General features: G+C 49.1%; 1 protein-coding gene across 1 annotated transcript in view; it reads left to right on the top strand.

Moving 5' to 3' along the window:
• The window catches only part of LOC119382735 (uncharacterized), a 25,562-nt gene extending 12,383 nt beyond the window's left edge, over positions 1 to 13,179 (top strand). Inside the window, exons 5-8 of the mRNA XM_037650568.2 lie at positions 10,889 to 10,990; positions 11,136 to 11,204; positions 12,825 to 12,918; positions 13,009 to 13,179. Of these exons, the coding sequence (XP_037506496.2) occupies positions 10,889 to 10,990; positions 11,136 to 11,204; positions 12,825 to 12,918; positions 13,009 to 13,107 (364 nt within the window). The 3' untranslated portion in view covers positions 13,108 to 13,179. The remainder of the gene's footprint in view (positions 1 to 10,888; positions 10,991 to 11,135; positions 11,205 to 12,824; positions 12,919 to 13,008) is intronic.
• The last annotated feature ends 2,412 nt before the right edge of the window (positions 13,180 to 15,591 follow it).

Genomic DNA, 15,591 nt, shown 5'->3' on the forward strand with positions numbered 1-15,591 from the left:
AGCCGAGAGACGTCCACGATTTCTTGTCCACGACGGCGCTTGTCCGCAGATGCGTCCAGCGGCTCTACAAGGTAGTTGATCGGTGATGTTTGTTGTACTACCCGACAGGGACCGTGGTACCTCGAAGAAAGCTTGCGGGAGAGTCCCGGAGGACTCGACGGAATCCATAACCACACCAATGCGTTAGGAGCAAAGCACGTAGGCGTAGTCGAAGCATCATGGCGATGTTTTTGGCGTGTCTGGTCTTGCGACGTGAACGCACGAGCAAGCTGGCGACATTCTTCAGCATGTGCAGCTGCTCGTGAGACAGTTGTCGGATAAGGCAGAATTGTGTCCATTGTGGATGATGGATCGCGTCCATAAAGAAGATAGAAAGGTGAAAATACAGTGGTGCTCTCCGTGGCAGTGTTGTAGGCATACGTGACGAAAGGCAGTATGCTATCCCAATTGGAGTGGTCAGATGAAGCGTGCATGGCCAGCATATCACCAAGTGTACGATTGAAACGCTCTGTCATTTCATTAGTTTGCGGATGATATGCCGTGGTGGTGCGGTGTATGATGCGACACTCGCTCAACAACGCTGTAATAACGTCAGAGAGAAAAAAATTACACCATCTCCCGCTAAAGGGGACCATGAGGCGATGCGAAGCCGGAGCACTTGCACGATCGCGTTCCGTTGGCGTTCGTTGGGCATGCTACCGACCTCGCGTCGTGGAACGCGAAGAGGGACGCTACGCGCGTCGTACCTTCCATCTAGCCTGGCCGTTAATTCTCACAGGGCGAGCGGGGAACGCAGTCGACAGGCGGGCGAGAAGGGGGAAGCGTAGGAGAGGAGATAGAAGGGGAGGGGACGCGCATGCGCTCGAGCTCATCGCGGCGTTGCGCAGGAGAGAATTTCGGCATGTCTAGCCCCCGTTTCAGAGGAAGAGTGGAAAGGGGGAGGGGAGAAGGGTATGGGAGAGGGAGAGGGGAGAGGGAAAGTGGAGAGGGGAAGGAGCAGGGAGAGCGGAGAGGGGGAGGGGAGGGTGAGTGGAGAGGATGTGTGTGGAGAGGGTATGCGCATGCGCAGTAAGGGTGGTCACGCCGCACACCACCACCACCGGATTGAGCTCGGCCTAGTAGTAGTAGTAAACATTTATTAAGCTGTTATATACAGAGAGGTTGTTCGGGAAACCAGCCCCTAGTGGGTGAGCTCCCTTACAATACCAGGTGGAGTCCCTAGTCAGGGACCCCATTGGTCGTTACCGCTGTCCTGACACGCCGGGCCATGGCTTTTTGGGCCGGAAGGTCCTGGAAGCCGAGCAGGGCCGCCTCCCAGTCCTCTCGGGTAGGGTTGGGGTTGGGGGGTAAAGAAGGATTGAGCTGGCATGCCCATACTATGTGGTAGGTGTCAGCCACCTCCGCACAGTACAGGCAGAGGCCGGAAAAAGAAGAATCAAAATGTTTAAAGGGCCCCTCACCAGGCCACATAGCAAATTTTAGTTAGATGCTGGAAGTTGTTGTGTGCCGAATGAAGAGCAGTATGCCGCAAGAATTTTTCAAATCGTTTCATTACGAGCTGAGAAAAACAATAATTTGTAGCGGCGCGAAACCATGATGCGAGGAGGCGAGTTTCAAACCCTTGCCACTCGCTCCGTGTAGCCTTAGCAAGCCAAATCCTTTCCCTGCCCTCTTCTCTTGACACATACGCATGTACACGTCATGCGCATGCATGGTCACGTGCGCATGACGTGCCCGAGCCAGCCCGAACACGCGAGCGGCGTTGCACGGCCGCTACCTTTTTTTTATGTAGCGTGATGTAGCGGCCGTGGGCGTTTTGTCGGCGTTCTCTGTGGTGTGCTGCCTGTTTCTGCGGGACGGGCATGAAAGTTGAGACATTTGTACGGGCACGAGAGTGGCGGTATCTTGAGCCAGTGCCGCATTAACGTTTACTTGGACGCGGTAGAATAAATTAGCATAATGAGTGCTCGAACGCGCCAGAACATTACTTTCGTTTCCAGGGCTGGCGTCTGCTCGATGCGCTAACCGCGGGGACACGAACGCATGGGAAAGGGAGGCACATTAGCCCCGCATCTCGCTGCAATTCACGAAAAAAAAAATGAAAAAGACGCGCACATTCCCTTTGTGTGTCTCATTATTTCTCTCAAGTTTTATTAATCTACTCAAGCAACAAATTACACGAACTACACATGTCGTGTCAAATAATTATCCCAGTGTCATGTGCAACTGTTGGCGACGTCAGAGCACAGTCGTCTACGTAGAGGAGCGACGTCACAGCACTACCATCTACGTAGGGCCATTTCCTCATGTACGTCATCCCCTCATTCTCTAAAGCGCGCGCCCGCGAGAGGAAGGGCAAGCAGCGTTCACCTTGAAATTTCACCCATTTCCGCGGCGCGTAGCGTTGCAAATTTTGGCAGACGTGATCGTGAACGCCCAGCGTATGCATTGGGCTCGTTAGCTCAAAATTGTCAAACCTGGTGAGGGGCCCTTTAAGCACTGCCGGGCACAGTAACGTATTCGGCCTAAGATACTTCGCATCTAAAACTCGGCCGCGATCGCTTAGGAACTCCCGAGGTGCTCCATGCCTTAAGATAAGGTTTTGCAGTATGAAACTGGCAACGTCTCTTGCGATAGCAGAAGTTAATTCAGCTGTTTCAGCGTACCGCGTAAGGTGATCGATAGCGACAATGACCCAGCGGTTGCCGCTTGGAGTGTAGGCAAGCGGACCGTAGAAGTCGATGCCGACGCGATCAATAGCTCGGGCGGTACATGGTAATGGTTGCAAGGGACCGGTAGTATGTTGAACGGGCGTCTTGCGTCGTTGGCACGCAAGGCAAGACCTGGTGTACCGGCGAACCACGGTGTAAGAAAAATAATTTAGGTGTGGACACTCCGCCCGACGGCGCGTCCACATAATGTTCGCCTCTTTCCTCCTCTCGGCCCCCATGTCGCAGCGCCTCCCACGCAACCGCGGCCGGCGCATGTACTATAGAAGACGAGCTGCGTGCGTAGCGTCCGTAACGGCGTTGCGCACGTGAGAAGTCAGCGAGCAGAAAGACTGCTCACGCGCTCTAAGCAAGACGCCGCGCTTTTACGTACGCAACGCTTTTAAGGACGCTATGTGCGTCGGGTGCGAGCGCGGTCGCGAGAAACGCGGTATGCGTTCCTTGCTCTAGTTGCTAGCGTGCATGGTTAAAAAAAAATGCAATGAGGTGAAAAAAAAAGAAGAAAAACGCGCGTTCGCCTCGTCGCAATAGGTTTCTTAAGCCCCCATGTCGCAGCGCCCCCCACGAAACTGCGGCCGGCGCATGTATTAAAGGCGAACATTATCTGGACGCGCTCTCCTTCGCGGCGGGCGGAGAGTGTCCACACCTAAATTATTTTTCTTACACCGTGCGGCGAACGAAACGGCATACCGGGCCAGCGGGAAGCTGCAAGTGAGTGTATGTCTTAACACACCGGCCTCACCACATTGCGGGTCATCGTGGAACGTGGAGCAGACGTCAGATCGGAGATGTCGGGGAATAACGAGCAACCATTTACGGCCAATGGAGCTGTAGTTGCGGCGGTAAAGCAGGTTATCCCGAACAACGAAGTGTTGTGCTTGGCGGCGAAGCGTCCGGGAAATGGGAGCGGCCGTGCGGTTTGAGAGGAAGTCCGAAAGCGAAGAGATCCAAGGGCCTTTGCGTTGCTCGGAAAGCATGTCAGAAATGTTGATGGCCATGGCACCGCTCGCGGAGATAGATAAGCAGACAGGCTCAGAAGCCAACGGCGAGCGGGATAGGGCATCGGCGTCGGAATGCTTCCAGCCAGAACGGTAAACAACGCGGATGTCGAATTCCTGTAAGCGTAATGCCCAACAAGCGAGCCGACCATTCGGACCTTTTAGGGAAGATAACCAGCATAGCGCATGATGGTCAGTCACAATGTCGAACGGACGTCCATATAAATATGGTCGAAACTTTCAGATGCCCAAATAATGGCGAGGCACTCTTTTTTAGTAACAGAGTAGTAGTTCTCTGCTTTGGTGAAGGTGCGGCTGGCATAGGCAACGACGTGCTCGTCAAAGCCATGCTTGCGTTGGGCAAGAATAGCACCGAGGCCGACGCCGCTAGCGTCCGTATGAATCTCTGGTGGAGCAGATGGATCGAAATGTCACAATGTGGGAGGCGTCGTGAGGAGGCCTCGGAGTTCCTGAAATGCATCTTCGCACGCCTGCAACCAGGCTGATAAATCAGAACTGCCGACAAGAAGGTTGGTCAAGGGGGCGATAATGGAGACAAGATTGCGGACGTAGCGGCGGAAATAAGAACATAAGCCTATGAAGCTTCGGAGCTCTTTGATTGTGGTTGGTTTCGGGAACGCAGCAACACTAAGTTTTGTAGGGTCAGGAAGGATACCTTACTTGGAAACTACGTGACCTAGGATGATAAGCTTGCGAGCTCCGAAGTGGCATTTCTTCAAGTTAAGTTGAAGTCCCGCCGTGGAAAGGCACGTAAGGACTTGCTCGAGGCGGCTGAGGTGGGACGCAAGGTCGTTTGAGAATACCACAATATCATCCAAATAGCAGAGGCAGGTGTTCCATTTCAAACCTCGCAGAATAGTATCTATCATTCTTTCGAAAGTGACAGGCGCCTTGCAGAGGCCAAAAGGCATGACGGTGAATTCATATAGTCCATCAGGCGTTACAAAGGCTGTCTTCGGGTGGTCGTCCTCTGCCATGGGCACCTGCCAATAGCCGGAACGTAAAACGTAAATCCAACGAAGAAAAGCCGGCAGATCCCACGCATTGTGGGAATCGATGTAATGCGAAGCAGCCAGCAAAGAGCTGCATACATCGCCTTGTATGTCATTGAGGAAAATGCGTGTCATGGTTTTCATGTTAACTCCTATTATTTATGTTCGTCACACAGTAACGTCGCGCAATACCAACTTCGGGGTCGATCAAGCTAGAGAAACGGCCACCAGCGCCCCATGAGCGTGGCACGGAAGTCATGCTGTACATGACATACGTGTCATGACTTTCATGTTAACTCGTGTTATTTATGTTCCTCACACGGTCACGTCGCCAGATACCAATTTTGGTGTATATCAAGCTAGCGAAACGGCCGCCAGCGCCCCATGAGCGTGGAACTTAAGTCATGCTGTGCATGACATGCGTTTCATGATTTTCATGTTAACTCGTGTTATTTATGTTCGTTACACAGTCACGTCACAAGATACCAATTTTGGTGTATATCAAGCTAGCGAAACGGCCGCCAGCGCCCCATGAGCGTGGAACTTAAGTCATGCTGTGCATGACATGCGTTTCATGATTTTCATGTTAACTCGTGTTATTTATGTTCGTTACACAGTCACGTCACAAGATACCAATTTTGGTGTATATAAATCTAGCGAAACCGCCGCCAGCGCCCCATGAGCGTGGAACTTAAGTCATGCTGTACATGGTATGCGTGTCATGATTTTCATGTTAACTCGAGTTTTTATGTTCGTCATACAGTCACGTCGCGCAATACCAATCTCGGGGTAGATCAAGCTAGCGAAACTGCCGCCAGCGCCCCATGAGCGTGCCACGTAAGTCATGCTATACATGACATGCGTGTCATTATTTTCATGTTATCTCGTGTTATTTATGTTCGTTACACGGTCACATCGCAAGATACCAATTTTGGTGTATATAAAGCTAGCGAAACGGCCGCCAGCGCACCATGAGCGTGGCACGTAAGTCATGCTGTACATGACATGCGTGTCATGATTGTCATGTTAACTCGTGTTATTTATGTTCGTCACACAGTCACGTCGCAAGATACCAATTTTGGTGTATATCAAACTAGCGAAACGGCCGCCAGCGCACCATGAGCGTAGCATGTAAATCATGCTGTACATGACATGCGTGTCATGATTTTCATGTTATGACTTGTCATTTATGTTCGTCATACAGTCATGTTACGCCATACCAATTTTGGTGCACATTCGATGAACCAAGTGACCAGGAGAGCACAAAGTCGTAGGCGGCTAGATAGATAGAGAGAAAGATACGCTCAAAGTCGCAGAAGTTCGCTAAGAAATGCTTCGCATTTAAAAAGAACTATGCTCCCTGCAGGCAGTCTAAGGCATCATCGATACGAAGGAGAGGGTATACGTCTTTGAGCGTTATTTTGTTGAGCCGGCGGTAGTCCACGCAGAACCTGATGGACCCGTCTTTTTACAGCGAAAGCTGTTATGAGATCACAACAAGGGCCGTTTTTGGCGCCGTAGTTGTCCGCCGCCGCCGCCGCCGGTGTCCGTAACCGCTATCGCGCGAAATAACTACTATGCAAAAATACCCTTACAGGCTTCATGTCGGGAAGGAACCACATTCACATATGTAATGTAGTCTGGTAGAAGAGTAAAACAACAACCACGCGTCACACAACGCGAATTTTGTAACCAGGCGTCATACAATGCGAATTGCTCAACGAGTGGGTTGTTGAATGCTTGCAACCCATTACAAAGAGCTCTGCCATAACTATTCATCGTCATCAGCCACAGCATCAACAAAGTGCAACTAATGCCTTACAGGTGTTCAGCGGGTACCACGGTTCTCCGTATAATGACGAAAAATTGCATAGTGGCTGTTTCCCTACTTCACAAAAATTATGATTTATAGCGTAGTGGGTTTCTCGCAAGTGCACTTCTATTGGTAGCCAAGGAAGCCCATAATGCTCCCATGATCCATTTCCTCAGGGTTTCAATAAAGTTAATTCCCTCTCTCTCTTTCTCACGTTAATCTATGTTATAAAGCGTGGTGGAAGAGTTAAATAACGACCGGGCGTCACACAAGGTGAATTACATAACTAGTGGGTCGTTTAATGCTTCCAACCCATTACAAAGGGCTCTGCCATAATTCTTCATCGTCATCAACCATCGCGTCAACAGAGTGCACACAGTGCTTTACATATGGTACCTCGCTTCTCCGCAGAATGACGAATAATGTCGTATTGGGTGCTTCCCAACTTCAAAAAAATTATGATTTGTGGCGTAGTGGGTACGTTGCTAGTGTACTTGTATTAGTAGCCACAAGATAGTTTATAACGAGCTCTAGAATGCGGCTTTCCTAGCTTTTGCTGTGACTGTGCTGCGCTTTCTGCACATGCCTGGCATTTTTTTCTTGACGAGGACTACCGGTGAAGCCCAGGGACTGTTTGAGGGCTTGATGATGCCACGTTTCATCATGTCGTCCACTTGTTCGTCGATGACACGGCGTTCAGCAGATCACTCGCTATATGGACGTTGTCTTAGCGGGGCTTGTTGACCGGTGTCAATGCGGTGAACGACTGCGGATGCTCGGCCTAAGCATGGCTGGTCACGGTCGAATGAAGTGCGAAAACGCTCTAGGAGGTTCATGATCTCCTTTCGCTGGGTTGGTGTGAGCTCGGAATAAATGGCACTGGAGAAGACGTCCACTAACATTATTAGCCGCAGTGGGTGAGGTGACAGCACAAAGTCGGGAGGGATGCCGTGGGATCGGGTATTGTAGCCGTGAGAACGCAGTCATAAAGTTCGTAGCTTCCTAGGCATTCTCCGCGGAGTAGTGATGGCGGGCTATCCGAGGAATTGCACACATAAATGGCCGCGTGACCATCGCAGAAAGTGATGACGGCATACGGAAGCGAGAAATTTCGACGGCGCGCAGAAGTGGCCGATGGTATAAACAAAGCAGGTGATTCCGGAGAAGAGGCACATGACACCGGGACGAGGGATGGCTGAGAAGGCGCAATGTCGACGTCAGAAGCAGCAAACACTTTACACGAAGCTCGATCATCGGAGTCGAAGCACGTCACAGATAACGTGAGTTCGGAACGAGCGCAGTCGACCACAGCAGGATTTGACAAAAGGAAATTCCACCTAAGAATAACGTCGTGCGAAGAACGGAATAAAACGACAAATTCGACGACATACAGGACACCTTGGATGACGACTCGCGCAGTGCACAATGCTGAAGGCTGAACATGATGGGACGTAGCTGTCTGCGAAGAGAGGTCGGTAAGTCGAGTGGTTACTTTGTTCAGATTTCGGCAGAGTTTTTCACTAATTACAGATACGGCAGCTCCAGTGTCAACAGGTGCGTGAACGTCAACGCCATCTATGGAGAGTTCGATTTCGTTCGGGGGACAGCAATTAGGTCTTGAAATTTGCGCCGGCAGCGCAGTTCTTGCGTCCGGAACTGCGCCTGTCAGTTTTCCCCTCGGGGTGGGATGTGACGGCGTAACATTGGAGAAATTAATCGGCGACGGGGTGAAGGCGAACGGCGTGAGTCGAATGGTCGGCGACTAGGAGGTATGTCCGTAAAAGGATCGGCAGGAACTGGATATCGAGGTTGAGCAGACAGGTAGTTGGAGGCCCCTGTATTGTCACGAGAAGGGAAGCTGCGACGGCGGCAGTAGCGAGCCATGTGACCGGGTTTGCCACATGAAACGCATATGGGCCGATTATCAGGTGTGCGCCATGGGCTGACGGCAGGAGCACTGTTGGTCGAGTAGGAAGCGTTAAACGGGCGTGCAGTTGGCGGCGACGTATAAGCGTTACAAGTTGGTTGGAATGTAGCCGGAGGCGGTGAAGCACGTGGCCGAGCAACAGCGGCAGCATACGTCAGTAGTGCTGTAACAGGCGGTTAAGTATGACTTGGTGGCAAGGCCGCGGCAACCTGCTATGCAATGACGTGACGAAGGGAAGGTGACAAGAGCGCAAGCGGCTCGGATGCCCTCGTGATTATATATAGCTGCCGTGCAACCTCCTCGCGAATGTACTGCTTTATGAGTGGCATTAAAGCGGAGTGGTCGGTGGTGTCATGGCGAAAGTCCGAAGATGAAAGATCCGCTGTGTCTTGAGCGGCGCAACGTGTGGAAGCGCGCTGCCTACGCAGCTCATCGGAGTTCTGGCAAAGCTGAATTACATCAGCGATCGTCTGCGGACTTTTTGCAGCAAGAATCTGGAATGCACCGTCATCGATGCCTTTCATGATGTGCTTGATCTTGCCTGCCTCGTCCAGAGTCGAATTGACGAGCTTGCAGAGGAAGAGCACATCTTCGATGTAGCTTGTGAAAGTCCCATATTTTCGCTTTACGCGGCCGCGCAAGCGCTGTTAAAGGGACACTAAAGGCAAACATTAAGTCGACGTTGATTGTTGAAATAGCGGTCCGGAAACCTCGTAATGCTACTTTTATGCCAAGGTAGTGCTTATTTTGAAATAATGGTCCGCATCGCGTCAGCGCACTTCAAGTCACCCGCCTGAAAGCGGTATTTCGCACGTCACTGTTGCCGTGCCCAACGTTGCCCACCTTTACTGCGTGGCGGCGTGCTCTGGCGGCGTGCACCATTCGGGCATCTGGCAACATCACATGCATACGGTATTTTGTCGAACTTTCTATCAGAGCGACTTTCACGAGCGTGCAAAACACACGCTGGCAGTACGCGATACCGAAACTACCACTGACACGCGACCACGTGAGCAAAGCAGGGCGCCGGGCGAAGCGCAGTTCGGCGAAAACGCAACTTTTGAACCACGCGCGCCGTTCCCCATGGCAACGCCAAAGAGGTTCTTCTTTCCATGAATCAAACAGAAACGAACAAACAACATTCTATCACGTCTCTTGATGCACAGGAAGGTTCTTTTTTTTATTGCAGCTAGTTTGATTACTAGTGATTAATTGTATTCAGACTCTCCCACGTCATCGGGATTACTGCCAAAATGTGCCACTCGTGGCGCTCATCGTTTGATACATTTAGCTTAATTTCTCGGTAAGTAGGGCACTGCTGTTGATAATACTGCCGTTTTAGACGTTGACATACATTGAGCTTTCACTCTGACATAAATGTTATTTGCCTTTAGTGTTCCTTTAAGCACGAAGCCGACGCACAGCAAGACGGCCAAAGACTTCCGTGAGAGTTGTCGCGAATTCTGACCACGTAGACAAATCGCTTTGATAATTTCTATACCACAGTTTCGCGACGCCGGTCAAGTAAAAGTTCACATTTGTGAGCTTGTGGCTGGCGTTCCACTTATAGTAAACGCTCACTAGTTCGTGCTCGGCAATCCAATCTTCGACATCTTGGTCGTCGGTACCACCAAATATGGGTGGATCGCGTTGCCGGAGTGCGCCAGGGCAGAAGACAGGTGCAGGCACGGGATCCGGAGTGCCCTGAGACGGTCCCGAATCATTCATCGTGAAAGGTCGACGTAGTGTCTGGCTGCGAAGTTCCAGCAGTTCCAGGGTGAGGACCAGATGCTATCCAGCACCTCCACCAGTTAAAATGGCGTGTTTTAAAGGCAGGAGTTGACCCGACGAAGCAGTGGTTTACTTTGCACACAGGCTAACACGAAGGAGGCCAGCGATTGCAGTATGTCGTCTTCCTCTTCTCTCTTGCTCGAGCCCCGTGACCACTACCACCTGTCTACTGCTTGAGCCCCGTGTCCACTGCCTTCATTACAGTGCGTATAATTGAAGTTGGGAATGACGTTGTAATGGCTACAGCGCCCTCGGTGCAAGTTTAATTAGTTTTCTACAAAGGGTGCCTTGCGGCCCTGCTCTCAACCTCAGACTTGGCTTTCTATTTCAGTCGTAACCGGTCAAAACGCGAGGCTTCCTCAAGAGAGTGTACTAGCGTAACCAATACTAGCTCTGTTTGAAAATACGCTTACGCAAATTTTTATACTAACTAGCTTTTGGTGATGTTACCATGTGAAAAAATCCCGACGGTAGAGCGCATTACAAATAAAAACTGTGCGCGCCTAGGACGCATTCAACACGTGATAATGAAGTAATGTGTGTTTCTCACTTTATTTGACTGGAGGGTATAAGGAGGCGCTAACATTTAGTTCCTAGCCAAGCTTCTTTCTTCGCAGTGGTCAGCGCACGTGTTTAATCGTCACAAGCCAGGTACTCATCGTTGGAGGCTGCGGAATGTCCTTTATGTCAGCCTTTGTCCACTGTTATCAGCACAATATGTAAGTGGTGATTGCGCTGTCGTCATCGCTATGTGCATTGAACATCCAAAGTCCTTTAGCGTAAAGCTGTAAGCCTGCAACTTGTACGGACTGGGAGTCACGCCTACGCGTTCCCCTGACAAGCGTTTGCTTGCTTCTGTTTCAGGAATGAAGTTGGGGCAAGGTATTCTGTCATCGTGCTCTCTGGTGTAACATGCACTGCAATCTCCTTCGGGTAAGGTCAGCATCAAGCTAACCAGATTGTGTACGCGGAAAACGCGCGTTTGATGACATTCCAAATAAAAACGTGCATGTAAAGTCGGCATCGAAAGTTTAGAGACCACTAGATCTGAGAAGACTGAATTATCCAGTAATTTGTGACTTAATTCGGTCGAACGGCTCAGTACATATCGCTAGCCCGTTTTAGAATAGGCCGCAAATCCAAATTAATGGCGGCCTGTCCAAGAAGCGGATATATTCAGGTTTTTATTGTGTACTTATGTTTGCATACTCTTGAAAAATGTACATCGATAGCAGTGTTGCGGAATGGGCGCCTCCATTCCATTCCAATTCCATTACGGGGAATTAGAACTTACCACAATTCCATTCGTTTCAATTCCTCGCAATGAAAAAACCTTAGCGCATTCAAACTCCGGGTATGGCCGGGCAGCTCAATTCCATTCCTGTAATTCGTCAATGTAGGAAAGGCACCTTGATAGTTTCATCCGGTTAAGAATGACCGCAGAGCTGATGTCACCAGATGCATTAAGAACTAGAAAAGTACGCAAAACACGTTACCAAGGTCAAGTGATATTAGCTTGGGGACGTATCTCCTGCAGTACACCACCCTACTAATTCCCATAGGGGCAGTTCTCCCGCTGCCTATAGCATTTGCTGGGTCAGCAAGTTTGAACGAATGGTGGTATTAATATTTTTTAAGCGTAAATGTGTGAATGCTAAAATGACGACATAGCGTATTTTTATGCTGACAAAAGTAGTGTTCAAGAAGACCAAGCAGTTATGCCATGCTTCTGGAGTGCCTAGACAGGGGCACAGTATTGCAAGAGGGTGGGGGGAGTATGAGGTGAGACGGCGGGCAAGCTGGTATACTAAAACTTGCAGTGAACACCGCCGCCGTAGTTCCGCACGACGGATACCAACGGCACAGAACCGCAGTTACGCGAAGAATAGAGACAAACTTCGGAGCAACACAGTCTATATAAGGACAGCATTGTGGTAGGCGCGTTGCCTATATAAATGTATGGTGAGGCTCTGAATTACTAATGTTTGAAGTTTGAAAAACAGCGCATAGACGAAAACGTGCTCTATTTCCGGAAAAAGAGCTTAGTTCCATTCCCATTCCATTCCTCCAAGCGTTGTCTACATTGCATTCCCATTCCATTCCGGGGTCGCTAAAATGTGGAATGATTCCAGAGTCATTCCGATTGCGGAGTGGCAACTCCGCAACACTGATCGATAGCGCGATTCTTTGGAACAAGTTGTTTTTGTCTGAGGCATGTCGTACATTTGATACGCATCAATCTTTTAGTGCCTTTACAGCTTTTAAGAGAGAGAGAGAGAGTACTTTGTAGTCCTAGCCGAGTTGAAACTTGTGAACGGGGCACAATGACTGCACACCTGTTTAGAACCAGCTGTTACATGGATCAAATGTTGCAGTGACTTTATAGGTGTTCAGAGAAGGAACATGCTGTCGTTGTGCTATAGTGCAGTTCATCGTGCAGTCATGAGGTGTAAATTTCTGTGAGAATTGCCCTAAGTTATGATTTCTTTAAATGAGAAGGTAGTCTCGAAGCTCAGAAACTTCACCCTAAGCTTTGTTGTAACTTTCTTTCAGCCACTTCGCCGGCATTCTGTTCGACACGTATATCATGGAAGATCTTGCGTATGTGCAGGGGATTTATTCGTTGCTGCAATCGCAGCTTCTCGTGGTAAGCGGCATTTGCGCAACCCCATCCTTTTGTCTTGATTCGAGCGTACTCGTCACAAGCTTACACGATGCGTCTCAATATCTATTTCAGCTCGTGTTTTTGTGCACTACGGCCGTTTACTGCAAGATGCACCCTCGTGATGTGGCGAGGATGGGATACCTGAATCCGGACGGCTCACAACGGCTTTGATCACGAAAATTTTTTTCAGACGCTGCTTAATTTATCTGTAGAAAGTCTAACATTCATCTATGACTTTTTTTTTTTCGTATGACGGGTAATAAATGCGTTTGCAGTACTTTATGTTTAGCAAATAAGCTTGACGTTTAGAGTATTAATTATACTCAACCACGGAAAGCGGCGTGATATCCCTGATATGTGTACGGTGTTCAAAATGATCAACATCGAGAATTTCTGAAATGTGACATCACAACTCGGCTGTGTCAATGAAGACCATACAGTATAGTTACCGATAGCAGCACGTTTTGTCTGACTTTGATGTGTTATTTATTGCCTGCGTCATTTTGATACGCCCCTTTTCTCAAGTCTGTAATACGTCCTACGTGTCTCTGGGATCTGAGATCGCGCAAAGTCGTTCTTGCTATCACAAGCTAGCATTTGCAGTGGCTGGTGCTGTCTTCAGAACTGTAGCGCCAAGAATCACACGGAGGGCGACAGATACGGGAGGTCACCCTCCGTGTGATCCTTTGCGCTACAGTTCTGAATTATGCACTACCAAGTAGCCGATCACTCTGTCCTCTTGAGCTATCTTCTTGTGAGCCTTTCATAGTTATATGTCTAGTTAGATAAAAAGAAGGAAAAAAAAACATGCACCCAAACGTAGGAGACAACTATCATTCGAAGAGTGAATGCAAATGACATCGCGACACTACTGCCGCAGCACTAAAAAATACATCCCTAAGGCACGAATGAAACAATTTAGTATTGAACACACGCGCTTCGCTAAGGCACGAATAAAAATTCAGTATTGTGTTGCCCCGTACTGCGTTGATATGGACTTGCAGCATTGGAGTTTGCAGGCATTGGCTTGTGGAAGGCAGAGTGCAGATGCTTTCACTATCGTCTTCGTCAGGCTTTGGGCTCGGGCTTATACGCCACGCAGCCACTGTTGGGCTAACTGTTTAATTGATCACTTGTCTTGTACGTGAGAAATCAGCAGTGGTATTGTTCATAAATTATTCGCCGCATTGTAACGGAGCGTTATATAGAGACTGTTTGCTAGCGTTTTACATGAGCATGCGTGGGGAACAGATTTCGGCGACGCCCGCTCGTCTAACGTATCCATGACACAGCACACAGCGAAGAACAAAACTTTATTTGCACAAAAAATTTCGTTGCCTCTAAAACGGGGCAACGCCGAGTGGCCGAGCCCCTATTCCAAGACACCGCTTGCCCTCGCCATCATTCCGGCCCTCCGGACCAGCCTGAGATGGACCCAGAGGGCAGGTATGGACAGCAATGCCTCTACCACATCACATGTGCATTCTCATGTGATGTGGTAGAGGGTCGGTGTGCTCCCACACCACGGGCAAATATCTTTGTGTGCTGTGGCGTAGTTGATTCAAAGAAAGTCGAGTACACTGGTGTCTGTAAAAAACGTCACCCTTACGTCGACCTATTCTGCTAACGTCACATAATTTTTGACCTTCCATGCGCAGTATCTCGCTGGAAAGGCCGACGCAAAATGCACTCATTGTCCCGCACTGGATTAGACTGGAGCTGTTTATTATCTTAATTGTATAGCCCGGCATTAAAGTGTAACTTCGTTTCACGTCCCTAACAAAACTGCAGCGCTTCGGCGAACTGGTTTAAGACAAGTTTGCTATCCTAAGCCTTATTCGACCCTTCTATACACAGCTCCAGTTTCTCAATCAATAAGGAAAGTCATAGCGGAACATATAGTAATGGATTGTTTAGATATGTTTGTGGTAACGTTGTCTTTCGAAACGGTCACCGTGTGGAAGTAATGTATCGCTAACTACTTCTTGCGCCGACGGCGGACCTTATACAGCTTGCATGATGACCGAAATACGTTTTTAGTCATGGAAATCAATATGCATGCGAAACACTAAGAGGTCCATGTACGTGTGACGTCCTCAACGACCCACCGCTCGCTGTATATAGAGTACAAACAACATGAACAGAAGTCAAAAAACGAGGACGTGTTTGGTCCACTAAAGCGAGAGCCTTTGCTGTAGATCTACAACTCAGCGGTGTTTGAATTATTGCATTTTTTTGCTGTCGGCGTAAATACACATAATACACAGCTTTTTGGGTAGGCCGAGCAATGATAGCTGTTGATGGTTTTCAACGAACTCTGTGGCACTTAAACACGCTAGGTGTCAGCAAATAGCCTCAGCTAACTTGTCTCAAGCCATCACGTGAGCACTGCGTTATATCAAACAAAGTTAAGATTTGTATGAAATGATAGCGTATTTTTACTTATTGAAAGAGGGAACATGAGGTATGTCGATTCTTTATGACTAACAAAACTGCAGCGCTTCGGCGAACTGGTTTAAGACAAGTTTGCTATCCTAAGCCTTATTCGACCCTTCTATACGCAGCTCCAGTTTCTCAATCAATAAGGAAAGTCATAGCGCAACATATAGTAATGGATTGTTTAGATATGTTTGTGGTAACGTTGTCTTTCGAAAC

This window comes from Rhipicephalus sanguineus, chromosome 2 (genome assembly GCF_013339695.2).
Source record: "Rhipicephalus sanguineus isolate Rsan-2018 chromosome 2, BIME_Rsan_1.4, whole genome shotgun sequence".
Lineage (NCBI taxonomy): Eukaryota > Metazoa > Arthropoda > Arachnida > Ixodida > Ixodidae > Rhipicephalus > Rhipicephalus sanguineus.